The sequence below is a fragment of the Armigeres subalbatus genome, chromosome 2 (assembly GCF_024139115.2).
Source record: "Armigeres subalbatus isolate Guangzhou_Male chromosome 2, GZ_Asu_2, whole genome shotgun sequence".
Taxonomy (NCBI): domain Eukaryota; kingdom Metazoa; phylum Arthropoda; class Insecta; order Diptera; family Culicidae; genus Armigeres; species Armigeres subalbatus.
In genome coordinates, this window is record NC_085140.1 from 230037058 (window position 1) to 230054150 (window position 17093).

Consider the following 17093-nt stretch of genomic DNA (forward strand, 5'->3'; position numbering starts at 1 on the left):
CAAGAATAATTTGGAGTATCGTTATTATGCTAGCAATACTGTGACATGTTTGCTAAGAGCTAATTCTGTCATATTTATAAAAGCGATATAATGGCCCAAGGTGCATTCATAGTTCAAAAGAAGTATGCCTAGGACTCCGTTAAACTCTTTACTGACATTGCAGACTTTCAATATTTGAACTCATGAGTGGTTTACAGTATGGTAGATGTCATATGACATGTTCATAATATCTCACGTCATCTATTCATCGGCAAAATCAAACCAGATCAGCTATGACAGATATTGCACGCACACGGATTCTCGAGGAAACGGACTCGGTTCATCAAGACAACAATGGATTAGGTGATATATGTAGTTCGATTTTCAATTGCATTTTCGATTCCCTTTGAAACACGCAGAGCGTTACGGTAAGATGATGGTCTTTCGTGTCTGCTATCCAATATGTATCGCTTTGAAGGGGGTAACACGAAGGGTAGGAATTGACACGATTTTAACGAGGTCCGTTCAGGTATTTGTATTTTATGACGATATAGATATTATGTGTTGGGGAGGTTTCATCACCGTGAGATTCTTGTTGATTCTTGCATTCGATTGCTCCCTTCTACTTTGAGCTTAATTCATCGCTAAGTTCACCGGTAAAAGCCAATGAAAAATTTAATCATTGATACTATGACACGTAACTTCGAGAAGATGTAGGAATCCTACATCAGACTGAAGAGGAAAGCTAAGTGGATCGGACTGGTCATCATCACATCGAAGATGAAGGAAAAGGCTCAAGAGATGCATTGGAGTGTCGGAATCCAGGTGGTTGAAGAATTCGTGTACTTGGGCTCACTGATGACTTTCGGAGACTATACCAGCAGTGAAATTCGAAAAGAGTTCGCCATCGTACCAAACTGACTATTTACAAAATGCTCATTAGACCGGTAGACATCTACGGAATCGAGACCTGGACAATGCTCGGGCAGCAGGGACTATGTCCAAGGGCATTTCAATCCCTCCCCAGGCCATCTGCAAGTTGTGGGGCCTGCCTAGGATGTGGTGGGGTTTGACAGTGGGCCCTGGTAAATTCCTATAAAAAGCTGCATGTATCCGCAAGTAGGCCCCACCAAAACAACCGTGTGCCGCTCAAAGCGCACAAGCCCAAGTCCTGGTGTCAGGAGGGACACAAAACAGACCTGATACGACGGCCCTCCGACGAGACAGGAGGTTTGCGAAGGCCCAATAAGCCGCCTGGAAAACCAATCATTACGAACAATATAAGAGATAACACGACTCGATATAATCGGCAAAGACCTAGGCAATGAATAAAGGATCACGATTGGAAGCTTGGAACATGAAGATGTAAGTTACTAGGTTTCGCAGGTTGCGGCAGGATAATCTACGATGAATTACATCCTCGCAACTTCGACGTCATTGCGCTGCAGGAAATTTGCTGGACAGTACAGAAAGTGTGGGAAAGCGGGCATCGAGCGACTACCTTCTACCAAATCTGTGGCACCACCAACGAGCTGGGAACCAACTTTATAGTGCTGGGGAAGATGCGCCAACGTGTGATTGGGTGGTAGCTAATCAACGCAAGGATGTGCAAGCTGAGGATAAAACGCCGTTTTTTCAACTATAGCATCATCAACGTGCACTGCCCACACGAAGGGAGACCCGACGACGAGAAAGAAGCGTTCTACGCACAGTTGGAGCAGACATACGATGGATGCCCACTGCGGGACGTCAAAACCGTCATCGGCGACATGACTGCACAGGTAGGAAGGGAGGAAATGTATAGACCGGTCATCGGACCGGATAGTCTGCACGCCGTATCGAATGACAACGGCCAACGATGAATAAACTTCGCAGCCTCCCGCGGAATGGTAATCCGAAGCACCTTCTTTCCCCGCAAAAATATCCACAAGGCCACATGGAAATAACCTAACTAAGAAACGGAAACCAAATCTACCACATTCCAATCGACGGTAAGTTCTTCTCCGACATCACGAACGTCCGCACTTACCGCAGTGCGAATATTAAATCCGACCACTACCTCGTTGCAGTATGCCTGCGCTCAAAACTCTCGACGGTGTATAACACACGTCGAAGTCGGACGCCGCGGCTCAACATTGGGCGGCTACAAGACGGTAGACTAGCCTAAGGATACGCGCAGCAACTGGAAGTGGCACTCCCAACGGAAGAGCAGCTAGGGGCAGCGTCTCTTGAAGATGGCTGGAGAGATAATCGATCCGCCATTGGTAGCACCACAACCGCTGCACTTGGCACGGTGCCCCCCGATCAGAAAAACGACTGGTATGACGGCGAATGTGAGCAGTTAGTGGAAGAGAAGAATGCAGCATGAGCGAGATTGCTGCAACACCGCACGAGGGCGTCGTCTCTTGAAGATGGCTGGAGAGATAATCGATCCGCCATTGGTAGCACCACAACCGCTGCACTTGGCACGGTGCCCCCCGATCAGAAAAACGACTGGTATGACGGCGAATGTGAGCAGTTAGTGGAAGAGAAGAATGCAGCATGAGCGAGATTGCTGCAACACCGCACGAGGGCGAACGAGGCATGATATAAACGGGCGCGTAACAGACAAAACTCGATTTTCCAGAGGAAAAGCACCAACAGGAAGATCGAGACAGTGAAGAGACGGAGCAACTGTACCGCGCTAATAATGCACGAAAGTTCTATGAGAAGTTACACCGATCACGTAAGGGCCACGTGCCACAGCCCGATACGTGTAATAGAGTGATTCAAATTTTGACTTTTTTGCTCCCCTATGCTTAAACGATGGCATTTGCCATTTTAATAATCGTCCTAAATTTTTAGCTAATTTGGATGTAATTTGACTGAGACCAAGCAGTTTGAAGCTTGTATGAAAATTACTATGAAAACAGTAGCTTTTGTGAAAAACCGCTCCCCATCATTGCCTATTAAGCTCTAAAAATGTATGAATACGTTAGCAACATAGGAAATTTAACAAGGGAAAATATCGTCGTTGTTGCTAAACGATTTGATGCTGGCAACAAAAGTTATTATGGAAATACTGAATAGTGGGAAATTCAATTTAACACGTAAAAGAATAACATCAATATCAATAATGAGCATTTCTGTTTTCTTTATAATTTTGCCCACAAAAGTCAGATTGCTTCGCAACAACAACTGACATTCAGCTTAGGATCTATTCTATGATGACAATGCGTTAAATATATTCAAATATATTCTGGGCTGCTTCACGAAACGATCCTTTAAATAAGTGGGAATTCTCATAGTAATTTTCATATAACCTTAAAACAGCACGTGCACAACCAAATTACATCGAAATCAGCTAAAATTTGGGAGGACTATAAAAAAAGCAAAAACAATCGTTTAAGCACAGGGAAGTGAAAAAGTCAAAATTTGAATCACTCTAATGTGTAAGGACATAAACGGGAACATTCTTACGAACGAGCGTGAGGTGATCCAAAGGTGGCGGCAGTGCTACAAAGAACACCTGAATGGCGATATGGCAGGCGAAGATGGCAGTATGGTGATGGACCTGGGTGAACGCGCGCAGGACATAATTTTACCGGCTTCGGATCTCCAGGAAATTCAGGATGAGATTGGCTTGCTGAAGAACAACAAAGCCCCTGGGGTTGACCAACTACCAGCAGAACCAGTAGAACACACATCATCCATTCATCGACTTCAAAGCCACATAAGATACAATCGATCGGGACCAGCTATGGCAGCTAATGCAGGAACACGGATTTCCGGATAAATTGACACGGTTGATCAAAGCGACGATGGATAGGGTGATGTGCATAGTTCGTGTTTCGGGGTCATTCTCGAGTCCCTTCGAAACGCGCAGAAGGTTACGGCAAGGTGATGGTCTTTCGTGTCTGCTATTCAATATCGCTTTGGAAGGAGTAATACGAAGAGCGTAAGAGGGAACCTAGGCGGATCGGACTAGTCATCAACACGTCGAAGATGAAGTCCATGATAGGAAGAGGTTCAAGAGAAGACAATGTGAGCCACCCACCTCGAGTTTGCATCGGTGGTGACGAAATCGAGGTGGTAGAAGAATTTGTGTACCTGGGCTCACTGGTGACTTCCAAAAATGATACCAGCAGAGAAATTCGGAGACGCATATTGGCTGGAAATCGTACGTACTTTGAACTCCGCAAGACGCTCCGATCGAAAAGAGTTCGCCGCCGTACCAAACTGACAATCTACAAACGGCTCATTACACCGGTAGTTCTCTACGGACACGAGACGAGACACCTAGACGATGCTCGTGGAGGACCAACGCGCACTTGGAGTTTTCGAAAACAAAGTGCTGCGTACCATCTATGGTAGGGTGCAGATGGAGGACGGTACGTGGAGGAGGCGAATGAACCACGAGCTGCATGAGCGGCTGGGAGAACCATCCATCGTTCACACCGCGAAAATCGGACGACTGCGGTAGGCCGGGCACGTAGCCAGAATGTCGGACAGTAATCCGGTGAAAATGGTTCTCGACAACGATCCGACGGACACAAGAAGGCGAGGTACGCGTCGGGCAAGGTTGATCGATCAGGTGGAAGATGACTTGCGGACCCTCCGTAGACTGCGTGGTTGGCGACGTGTAGCCATGGATCGAGCTGAATGGAGAAGCTGAATGGAGCTGAATGGAGAAGCACAGGCCAATTCGGCCTTAGTCTGAATAAATAAAATAATAACAATTATCGTGGGGGACCAACACCCGCTTGGAGTTTTTGATAAAATAATGTTGCTACGGTTGGGTACTGATGGAATCCAACACAAGGAGGAAACAAATAAATAAACCACGAGTTACATTAGCTTTTAGGAGAACCGTCTATCGTTCACACCGTGAAAATTGAACGACTGCGATGAGCCGAGCATATAGCCAGACGATATCCCGATGAAAACGGTTCTCGATAATGATCCGACATTAAAAAGTACAGATTAGAAATACACATAATTATACACAATACTAGGTACTTAAAAAAACAAACATGTGTTCAACTCAATTACAATGTTTGAAGACTTGATTTGTGCATATACATTATACACATTTGTTTTTTTTTTTGGTTAATTAATAAAGTAACTTGGTTTAATTAATAAAGGAGGATGTTATCACGCTTTGTAAACTCTCAATTCGGCACCAACATTTAAAACCGGCGCAACTGCTTTTGTGAACAAGAGCTTATCACGTCGCTGGTGGGTTAATGTCCACCCACGCAATTCAGCGTCACTGACAGGCAGCGAATCCTCTTCTTTCATTCAATGGCGCTGGATTGCGTGGGTGAGCGCACATTAGCCCACCAGGTATGTGAGAAGCTCTTGTTTACAAATGCAGTTTCGCCCTTTTGAATTGTTTGTGCCGAATTATTTAATGGCGATTAAAGTGATTGGCAACACAAATCTTCTTCTTCTTCTTCTTATTGGCATTACATCCCCACACTGGGACAGAGCCGCCTCGCAGCTTAGTGTTCATTAAGCACTTCCACAGTTATTAACTGCGAGGTTTCTAAGCCAAGTTACCATTTTTGCATTCGTATATCATGAGGCTAACACGATGATACTTTTATGCCCTGGGAAGTCGAGACAATTTCCAATCCGAAAATTGCCTAGACCGGCACCGGGAATCGAACCCAGCCACCCTCAGCATGGTCTTGCTTTGTAGCCGCGCGTCTTACCGCACGGCTAAGGAGGGCCCTCACAAATCTGAAACATCTATTTTTCTTGGACTTGACATTATGCAACGACAAGTTCGATACTTTGCCGAAAAATCATCAAAAAAGACATGTGATGTAATGATTTTTTTTTAAAATAATATTTTCTTAAATACTGTATACATAATATGTTATGTTACATCACATGATTGCATCATTTGTGATAGGACTTTTCATTTACTTTATATGTAATGTTAAAAACAATTACAAAATATCATTTATGTTCGTTAGTTTCTCTTTGAGAAATTCTTTTTTTCGTGCTTAAAAGGCATTTAACAAAGCTTTACGAACAATCACAATCTCAGCCTGTTCCTCTCTCCAAAACAAAAACGCTAATGAAGAATAAATTGCGATTGCAAAATGATATCAATTCAATCGGATTAATGGCAATAATGAACATCGATTAATGCAAGCGTTCAGCTTATTCAGACACTCGTACCGTTCATGTCAGTGCAGAAAGTATCGAGGATTATTCGACCTCAGTTATCGTAAGCTTTTCCAGCTTTTTCTTTGCCTCGGTGCATGCGAGCTAAACGGTATTGATTTTAACGAGGGATATTCTCTAATTCTGTCATCCGCATCATTTATCTCAGATTCTGCTCGTTCATTCCACCCGAAGCAGGAGTTTTTGGTTGAAAAGTTGCTGATCAAATGGAGCGTATGACAAAGAGTCCGGAGGAGGTTAAAAGCATCAACTGGTCTCCCAGTGCACTTACCTATAAAAAACCACACGTACGCTCTGCCGTACAGCTGCTGTTTGTACATTTCGCACAGGACCCGCCTGGCGGCAACTACGTAGAATAGTCCGACGATGATCCGAGCATCCTGCCTCCGCAGGTTTCGCACCGCGTCGGTTGGATCGGAAAGGAATGATTGTCTCGTCACTATCTCGATACCAGCATCCTTACATCGAGTTTCTAAATCCTCGACCGTCTGAGCGGTTGTTTCCGGGGGAGAATGATCCAGCAAAAATGGTTTCCAAAATGGAACAAATGAAACACAGAATAATCCATAAGTAATCGTTTGTGACCCAGTTCTCAAACATATGGGATTTGTCGTGAGCAAAAGATTTATTAACAAGGATTATTAGTCGTATTACACAAGAAGAGGTGAATGTTAACTTACCGATATGAACACTTCTTCGGCTTGCTGAAGGATCGCTACCCGCGACCATCCAAATTTTTGCATTAACTTAATTCTAGTAGGATTATGTACAGTGGCAGATGGATGCGTCCTAAACAACGTAGGAAATCTACTTCTATCTGATAAGGCAGGACTAGATGCGCCATAACATAGCTAAAAGTGAAAAAGAAGAAAAAGTTATTTAAAAGAGTTGTTGGGTTTGCTTTAGCTCGAAACAGAAGTAATTAACATTTTTTTAAGTTACAGGGTTTTTTTTGAAGATACTTAACATGTTTAATGCGAACATTTCGCTATATAACGGAAAAGCTAAGCTAAGAAACGGATTCGCCTGTTAGTACCGTGCAAATTTTCTTTCAGGAATGTATCAACTGTCGTGGTAGGAAAAAATGCTGAGAGCAAGACGCGATTGAATGTCGCTCGTCCCTAACCACATAGGTTCAAAGCCCGCACTTTGATATTGGGTTCCTTTATTATCTGTTTATGATTTCTGATTTTAACATCCAATTTCCGGTTTCAGATTTTCAATTACAAGTTTAGCATTCTATCAAGAAACGAAAGTTGAACGTGAAATTAAATCACCCGAAGGGTTATTCGGTTAAATTCAGTTTTGAGACGTGTATCAATTTTATCTTTCAATCTTATTTATACAGTGATTGGTATTCAATTAACACAATGTAGAATTTTTATTTAAGCCCCATATAGCCGACAATCTGAATAAATTTATCCAACCGGTAATCTCCCCAACAGGTGTGCCTTCATGTTTCTCTTCTTTACCACATTCCACGAAACCTAACTGTTGCACCTCAGCAGACTTTTTTTTGCTACTCATGGATTCACAAATTGCTGCACAAAGAGCTGCACAAAATTGTACCGCAGCACGTGGTGTGCCGCAGTAGAAAGCTATTTCCTGCCTGAAGCACGACCAAAAAAACCCGACCGGAAAGGCATGACACTAAAAGTATCGCAAAGCTGACGGTGGATATCCTTCTGAGATGTCAACAGAGCGTGAAATACTTAAAAATTCGTTAACCACATAGAGCTTTTTGGGAAAAGGGTTCCACTCAGAGCCGGTGCTAATGATATGCGAAAAATGCCTTCAAAGAAAATTGCAAATGAATATTAAATTCCATCGTAAAAGCTCAATGTCTGAATGATGAATTTTGATACCCTGATCCGAGGGCAAACTAATGAACTCGTTTTCCATTTTCTTTTCTTTTTTTCACCAGTCAGCACACATGTTAGCAAAACGAACCATTAAAATTTGGTGTCAGATTGTCTGCGTTGAAAAAAAAATACAATGTATCCGGATACACTTTTTTGTACGCGTGCAGCTCAAGTGTTGTTTTTCGCACAATTTGTAAATTTACGGCAAATTGATGGTATAAGTTCCATCAATAAAAGGAGTTTGGGGAAAATAGTTACCTCAAACATTGAAGATTCTTTTTCTCTGCCAGTAGAACGGTGCCCCTGTTTACATAGCGAATATTGTTCAGACCCCTCATGCCCAGCGTTTTAGATTGGCTGTGTAAAATCACATAAGAGAGCTAGGTCCTCGCTTCCTTCAGTAAAGTGGTTCATCAGGATGTATGACTTTACCCTGATGACCCAGGTATTCGAAACCTTGGGAAGATTTTTCTTCTAAGAGCATCCAAATGAATCTTAAATATTTAAGTCCTATACCGCATCGTATAATAATACATTGTAACACTCTATAAGGTTTAGTCATCTTGAACGTCAAACCAGTGATCAGTTTTCAGGAATACGAGATGCTTAAGGTTCTCCAAAACGTTTTCGAGTTCAGCCCACTTTATCTACCAGAAAAACCAAAGTTTTTAAATCGTCGCATCGTCGGTATATACCTAATCTGGTTCATTAAGCACGTGAGCATCATGTAAACCCAATTTTCTTGAATACGAGATGTTAAAGGTACACCCGATTTTTTTTTTACACGGATTATTTTCACACGGATTTTTTTTACACGGCTTTTTTTACACGGATTCTTGAAATAGCACGGATTTTTTTTGCACGGATTCTCGAAATAACACGGATTATTTTTACACGGTTTCTCGAAATAACACGGATTATTTTTACACGGATTTTTTTCACACGGCACGCATCCCCCGTGTAAAAAAAGAATCGGGTGTACTCCAAAACATTCTCAAGTTCAGCCCACGTGATCTACCAGATCAACCAAGGCTTTTGGAATATCCTAATCGTCGGTATACACCCAATCCGGTTCAGTAAGCATATTCGCATAATGTTAACCTAATTTTCTTGAATACAAGATGTTAAATGTACTCCAAAACGTTCTCGAGATCAGTCCACGGTATCTACCAGATCAACCAAATCTTTGCCAATACCCTCATAATCGTCATATACCCAATCCGGTTCAAAAAGCATATTCGCATAATGTAAACAGAATTTTCTTGAATACGAGATGTTCATGGTACTCCAAAGCATTCTAGAGTTCAGCCTACGGTATCTACCAGATCAACCAAGTCTTTACCAATATCCTCCCTCATAATCGTCATGAACCAAATCCGGTTCAGAAAGCATATGCGTCTCATGTAAACTGAATTTTCTTGAATATAAGATATTCAAGGTACTCCAAAACGTTCTTGAGTTCAGTTATCGTTATCTGCCAGATCAATCAAGGTATTTGGGATGTCCTCATCGTAGGTATATACTGAATCCGGTTAAATGAGTATATGCGCATCATGTAAACTGAATTTTCTTGAATACGAGGTGTTCAAAGTACTCCAAAACATTCTCGAGTTCAGTCCACGGTATCTACCCGATCAACCAAGTCTTTGGCAATACCCTCATAATCGTCATATACCCAATCTGGTTCAATAAGTATTTGCGCACCACATAAACTTTTTTTTAATACGAGATGTTCAAGGTACTTCAAAACGTTCAAAAGTTCAGCCCACGCGATCATCCAGATCAACAAAGGCTTTTGGAATATCCTAATCGTCGGTATACACCCAATCCAGTTCAATAAGCATATGCGCACCATGTAAACTGAATTTTCTTGAATGTGAGATGTTTTCGGTACCACAACTAAAACTCTATTTTGAATATAGAACCATATGTGTTAGCACCGCTAACATCCAGCATTAAGAAACCACGAGCTTCGCGCACCCGACGAGAACGATGTTGCATCCGTTTCGTAATAAGTCATGTTGTCGAGGCGAAATGGTATTAGCGAGGACGTTAGTATGTGTGAGTATGACGAGAACAAGAAAGTAGGAAAGCAAATAAACCAACAAATTTGTAAACTACAGCTAGATAGAAATGGATTAAAAGTTTATTGCAGCATTGATTGATTGTAAAAGTTGAATTCGTTGATTATTGAAAGTGAAGGAATACTGTGGATAGTGAATTATGAGATCTGTAAAAGGTGATAAATGTGGTACATTATATTGTATTATTGTTAAGTAATAGAAAGTACTAAAAAAATAAGCGAATAATGTAATAGATGCTTTAATTATCGTTCATTCTGCAAATTAAATACAATAGTTGCAAGTTGTTGCAAACCGTACAACGAGCAATTGGTTCATTTGGATGTTCCGAAAACCAACAATCTTAAAAACTTATCATGGTTCGACCAAATCCTAACCCGGAAAATACTGCGCGGCTTGCGAGCGTCCGAATGACGAAGAGTCGCAAATGGTATTTTGTGACCATTATCAGCAGTGGTTCCACTTCGGGTGCGTTGGCGTCACCAAAGGTGAAATCAAAGACGTTTATTGGTGCTGTCAGAAGTGTGGTGGTGAAAGTGAAAGAGTCCGGTTCGTCGAGCGAGCTTCAAAAGGAGTTGAAGGAACTCTAAAAGGGAAAGAAGAAGCAGAAGCGAAAACTGAAGAAGGAGAGGATCCTGCCCCAGAAGCGGATGGAGATTCAGCAAGAGCTGTTCGAGATGCGCCAGCAGCTAGAGAAGGAGAAGCGGGAGATGGAACTGGAGTTCGAGAAGGATGCAGATGGAGAATAAGATCGCCGAAGAAGAGACACGTCAGAAGAAACTGAACGAGATACGAAAAGAGATGAAAGGAAAGTTGAAGCATATTTGTTGTTTTAATTGGCTTTTTTCGGTGACAATTAAATCAAAACAGCAAATTTAGCGTTACGCGTTTCGGCTTACTACGCTTCAGCCATCATCAGACGCCTAAAATCACATTTATTACAATTTTCACAATCAAACAATAATTCACACAAAATACACTTACTACTAGCTGGCAACCTCCTAGCTGTTCAGTCAGACAAACATAACTATTTTTCTTTCTTTCCTTTCTCGCTAATCTCTACCACCCAAATCACAACCCATCGATTACGTAATTTTTCTCACTCTCAGTCATTCGTCCATTCTCTCCTCTCAGGTACTCTTCTCAATTCCGCCAATAGACCGTTGTAGGTTGTATCAAATATACCACACTCCCGCTGTAGGTTGACCGTATGCGCCTCGCCTTGTTTTTTTATTTGGAATACTTCCGCAATTGTTCTGCTCGCCTGGTCTTGTATTCGATTCAAAATTTTAGTTTTGTTGAAGTCGAATACATGTCCCTCTTCCATAAAGTGGACTGCCAACCCCGATCGCGGATTTCTGTTTTGCAGTCATTCCTGTGTTCTGCGATCCTCACTTCAAGCATTCTTTTCGTTTGGCCGATGTAAACCTTGTTGTCGTCCGTTCCACAAGGAATAGAATACACCACGTTTTTCTGTTTTCCTGGTGGGATCGGATCCTTCATTTTGCTAAACAGTTTGTGCTTTATTTTGTTTTGTGGTCTTGAAGCAAGGATGACGTCATTTTTCTTCAGGATTTTACGCAACTTCTCGCTGAGACAGGGTATGTAAGGCGCTGAAACATATTTCAAGACCGGATGTTCACAGTCGTTCGACTGTAGCGAGTTGTAGTGTTTGTTGACTCTTTCTGATTTTATCCTCTGTATAAACCATAGAGGATAATTATTTATCCTCAAGATATGTGTTGCTTGTTTCAGCGCATCTTCACGTTTTTCAACACCTGTCAGTTTAATTGCACGGTCAATGAGAGCGATCGCCGTGTTTTTCTTATGTTGGAAGGGACTATGGGATGTATAGTCAAGGTACCTTCCATTTGATTGCTTCGGTAGCCAGGTAGTTGAAATGCTGTTTTCTTTTCTTTCTAACATCATGTCAAGAAATTTTATTTTCCCTTCCATTTCTACTTCAACAGTGAATTGAAGTCGATCATGGAAGCTGTTGAATGTGTCCACAATCTTTTGGATGTGTTCATTCTTAGCGACACACATGCAGTCATCTACATACCTTCGATACAGCCTCAAACTGATTTGCTCTTCCTCTAGTTTGTTCCTGCACTCCTGTTCCAGCTTTTCCATAACCACGTTAGCAATTACTGGGGAAAGTGGAGATCCCATGGGTACGCCAAACGTTTGTCCATATACCTTTCCTTGGTATACAAAAAAAGTCGACTCCAGAACCAGCTTGACAGTGTCAATGAAACTCGTTTTGTCTATGTTGGTATGTTGTTCCACTTCCTCCCATCGCTCCTCAAGACATTCCAATGCAAAGTCTACTGGTACATTTGTGTACAGTGAGACCACATCCAACGAGAAAAGTACCTCCTCCTCGTTTGTCTGAAATCCCGTTATTTCCTCAGCAAAATCGAAACTGTTGCGAACATGGGACTCGGTTTTTCCAGTTATGTTTCCGAGTATGTCCGATAGGTACTTTGCAATGTTGTATGTCGCTGAACCAATTGTGGATACAACCGGTCGAAGGGTCTGTTGTCCTTGTGAATTTTCGGAAGACCGTAGATCCTTGGTGGATGGCAGCTGGATTCCTTCAGTTTTCTGAGTGCTACCGTCGATGTGTCCTTTGTTGTGCCACTCGGTGAGTAGATTGTTGATACTTCTCAGAATTCTATTCGTCGGATTGGTTGTCAACTTTTTGTAGGTGTCCTCGTTGCTCAGAAGTTCTTCCATCTTACACTGGTACTCCTGTGTTTCCATGATGACAATCTTGTTGCCTTTGTCCGCTTTCGTGATGACCAAGTTTGGGTTATCCCTCAAAAATCGTTTGCTTTTGTTGACGTCCTTTTCTATCCATTCATTTGGTGAATGGCGCGGTTGTTCGTGATAATGGATGTGGTTGATCATCGCATTACAAACTTCCGACCTTATCTGGTCAGCATTTTCGTTCCGTTGGACATACTTTTCGATGTTAGCGACTGTTTCGATGTACGGAAAACCACTAACTTCATTGATGTTGAAGTTCGGGCCGAGCATTAATGAGCGTTCGACATAATCCGGCAGCTCGGTCGTGGTAGTGTTCTCTATCCATTCTGCCTCGACGTTTATCTCTTTCACTCGTTGTTCTTGCAAGAGCGAGATTTTCCGCAGTTCTATTGCTCTCCTTTTTCTGTACACGGCAGCTGTCTTTTCTTCCACCATTTTCTTCACATTCTCTACGTCGTCTTCGGTGAAGTACTCGTGTGTCCTTCGGCTCGTTTCTTGCTTTTGTTGTTTCAGATTCGCCATTGTCCTTTTAGTGTCCGCTATCATTATACTAAGGAGTCTGATTCTGTGTTTGCGGAGAACTTTTTCTAACTCCCGTTTGGATGAGGCGTTGTACAATTGGACGTCATTTCTTATGTTAAGACACTGCGGAATAACTTTACATCTTCTAGCGTTAAGAAGGAACTTCATTCGGTTGTTTGCTTTGGCCAAATTCACGGAAACTTTCAGAAGGCTCTTCATCATACGTCTTCCTTCTGCGCCATATTTGTTCGTAATTTCGTTAACTAGTAACATTTTTCTTTGCCAACTGGTTTATACTGACTGGGGTTTAATCACCGTGGAAACTTATTTGTTGTTTTAATTGGCTTTTTTCGGTGACAATTAAATCAAAACAGCAAATTTAGCGTTACGCGTTTCGGCTTACTACGCTTCAGCCATCATCAGACGCCTAAAATCACATTTATTACAATGCTCGGCCCGAACTTCAACATCAATGAAGTTAGTGGTTTTCCGTACATCGAAACAGTCGCTAACATCGAAAAGTATGTCCAACGGAACGAAAATGCTGACCAGATAAGGTCGGAAGTTTGTAATGCGATGATCAACCACATCCATTATCACAAACAACCGCGCCATTCACCAAATGAATGGATAGAAAAGGACGTCAACAAAAGCAAACGATTTTTGAGGGATAACCCAAACTTGGTCATCACGAAAGCGGACAAAGGCAACAAGATTGTCATCATGGAAACACAGGAGTACCAGTGTAAGATGGAAGAACTTCTGAGCAACGAGGACACCTACAAAAAGTTGACAACCAATCCGACGAATAGAATTCTGAGAAGTATCAACAATCTACTCACCGAGTGGCACAACAAAGGATACATCGACGGTAGCACTCAGAGAAAACTGAAGGAATCCAGCTGCCATCCACCAAGGATCTACGGTCTTCCGAAAATTCACAAGGACAACAGACCCCTTCGACCGGTTGTATCCACAATTGGTTCAGCGACATACAACATTGCAAAGTACCTATCGGACATACTCGGAAACATAACTGGAAAAACCGAGTCCCATGTTCGCAACAGTTTCGATTTTGCTGAGGAAATAACGGGATTTCAGACAAACGAGGAGGAGGTACTTTTCTCGTTGGATGTGGTCTCACTGTACACAAATGTACCAGTAGACTTTGCATTGGAATGTCTTGAGGAGCGATGGGAGGAAGTGGAACAACATACCAACATAGACAAAACGAGTTTCATTGACGCTGTCAAGCTGGTTCTGGAGTCGACTTTTTTTGTATACCAAGGAAAGGTATATGGACAAACGTTTGGCGTACCCATGGGATCTCCACTTTCCCCAGTAATTGCTAACGTGGTTATGGAAAAGCTGGAACAGGAGTGCAGGAACAAACTAGAGGAAGAGCAAATCAGTTTGAGGCTGTATCGAAGGTATGTAGATGACTGCATGTGTGTCGCTAAGAATGAACACATCCAAAAGATTGTGGACACATTCAACAGCTTCCATGATCGACTTCAATTCACTGTTTTAGTAGAAATGGAAGGGAAAATAAAATTTCTTGACATGATGTTAGAAAGAAAAGAAAACAGCATTTCAACTACCTGGCTACTGAAGCAATCAAATGGAAGGTACCTTGACTATACATCCCATAGTCCCTTCCAACATAAGAAAAACACGGCGATCGCTCTCATTGACCGTGCAATTAAACTGACAGGTGTTGAAAAACGTGAAGATGCGCTGAAACAAGCAACACATATCTTGAGGATAAATAATTATCCTCTATGGTTTATACAGAGGATAAAATCAGAAAGAGTCAACAAACACTACAACTCGCTACAGTCGAACGACTGTGAACATCCGGTCTTGAAATATGTTTCAGCGCCTTACATACCCTGTCTCAGCGAGAAGTTGCGTAAAATCCTGAAGAAAAATGACGTCATCCTTGCTTCAAGACCACAAAACAAAATAAAGCACAAACTGTTTAGCAAAATGAAGGATCCGATCCCACCAGGAAAACAGAAAAACGTGGTGTATTCTATTCCTTGTGGAACGGACGACAACAAGGTTTACATCGGCCAAACGAAAAGAATGCTTGAAGTGAGGATCGCAGAACACAGGAATGACTGCAAAAACAGAAATCCGCGATCGGGGTTGGCAGTCCACTTTATGGAAGAGGGACATGTATTCGACTTCAACAAAACTAAAATTTTGAATCGAATACAAGACCAGGCGAGCAGAACAATTGCGGAAGTATTCCAAATAAAAAAACAAGGCGAGGCGCATACGGTCAACCTACAGCGGGAGTGTGGTATATTTGATACAACCTACAACGGTCTATTGGCGGAATTGAGAAGAGTACCTGAGAGGAGAGAACGGACGAATGACTGAGAGTGAGAAAAATCGATGGGTTGTGATTTGGGTGGTAGAGATTAGCGAGAAAGGAAAGAAAGAAAAATAGTTATGTTTGTCTGACTGAACAGCTAGGAGGTTGCCAGCTAGTAGTAAGTGTATTTTGTGTGAATTATTGTTTGATTGTGAAAATTGTAATAAATGTGATTTTAGGCGTCTGATGATGGCTGAAGCGTAGTAAGCCGAAACGCGTAACGCTAAATTTGCTGTTTTGATTTAATTGTCACCGAAAAAAGCCAATTAAAACAACAAATAAGTTTCCACGGTGATTAAACTCCAGTCAGTAAAGTTGAAGCAGTTGAAGTTTAAGCGGAAGAAGGGATTGACTGGCCGAGAAGTGGAGCAAGAAGGTGCCGTAGGTGGTGAAGACGAGGAAAGCTCGAAAAACGTAGCGCTGAAAAAAATGAAACCGGATCGTGAAAAGCCAGGGCAAAAACTCGAGAAGAAAAAGTCGAGGAATGGAAAGCCTTGGGAAGCTCTTCCGGTGGAAGCGGTGGTGAGCGATGTTAAAGAAGCCTACCATAAGCATTCGACACCAAAAGCGGCTGAAAAGCTCACGAAGAAGTTAATCGGAGGTCCTTCGTGTCTGCCAGAGAGTTTCATGATCGGACGCGTCAAGGACGATATGCCATTTGGACATCCCATACGGTGGAGAATTTGAAGCTTCAGTAGCTGTGTCGGAAGTAGTGAAGCACTACAGCCACCCATCGTGGTCTGCCGGTTGCAGACGTTCCACAAACGACTCCGCAACCGATTGTAGACGTTCCACAAACGACTCCGCAACCGGTTGCAGACGTTCCACAAACAACTCCGCAAATTCTGATTGGATTGAAAGACATCCACCTTTACGCTCCGATTGAGTCGACAATAGGAGGGCCGGATGAGCCGATAGCAATTAGGTCTAAGCTGGGATAGACCGTCTACGGGCTAACGTCAACAAAAAATTTGTTCGTTTTAATATTACACATATATTAAATAAAGTGATTCCAAAATTTGATGATTGTAGCTTGTAAATTTAATTTTTGGTGGCTTGTGGAAGTTAAAGATGTAAAGCATCTCTCGAACAAATTTGTATGGAAAAAGAAAATTTGACTAAACCTGCGGTCACCGTCGGTTCGTGGCTCTACATATCGGCAAAGAATGCAAGGAAAAATTATAGAATTACAGATTCTACCTAAATATCGATCCGACTAGTACTCTGCACATGGGCGGCATCTGGAAGTGGCTGATACGCTCAGTTAACACGGCGTTGACGGTATTTCAAGAGATAAACCTGCTCTGAACAGATAAA

The 17093-nt window shown here is 42.3% G+C and overlaps 1 protein-coding gene across 4 annotated transcripts in view; it reads right to left on the reverse strand.

Moving 5' to 3' along the window:
* LOC134211859 (gamma-aminobutyric acid type B receptor subunit 1) overlaps positions 1-17093 on the reverse strand; it is a 501987-nt gene that overhangs the window by 145146 nt on the left and 339748 nt on the right. For all 4 annotated transcript variants that reach the window (XM_062689185.1, XM_062689184.1, XM_062689183.1 and 1 more), the window contains 2 exons: positions 6837-7007; positions 6428-6644 (listed from right to left, as the gene is read on the reverse strand). In XM_062689185.1, coding sequence (XP_062545169.1) covers positions 6428-6644; positions 6837-7007 — 388 coding nt within the window. The remainder of the gene's footprint in view (positions 1-6427; positions 6645-6836; positions 7008-17093) is intronic.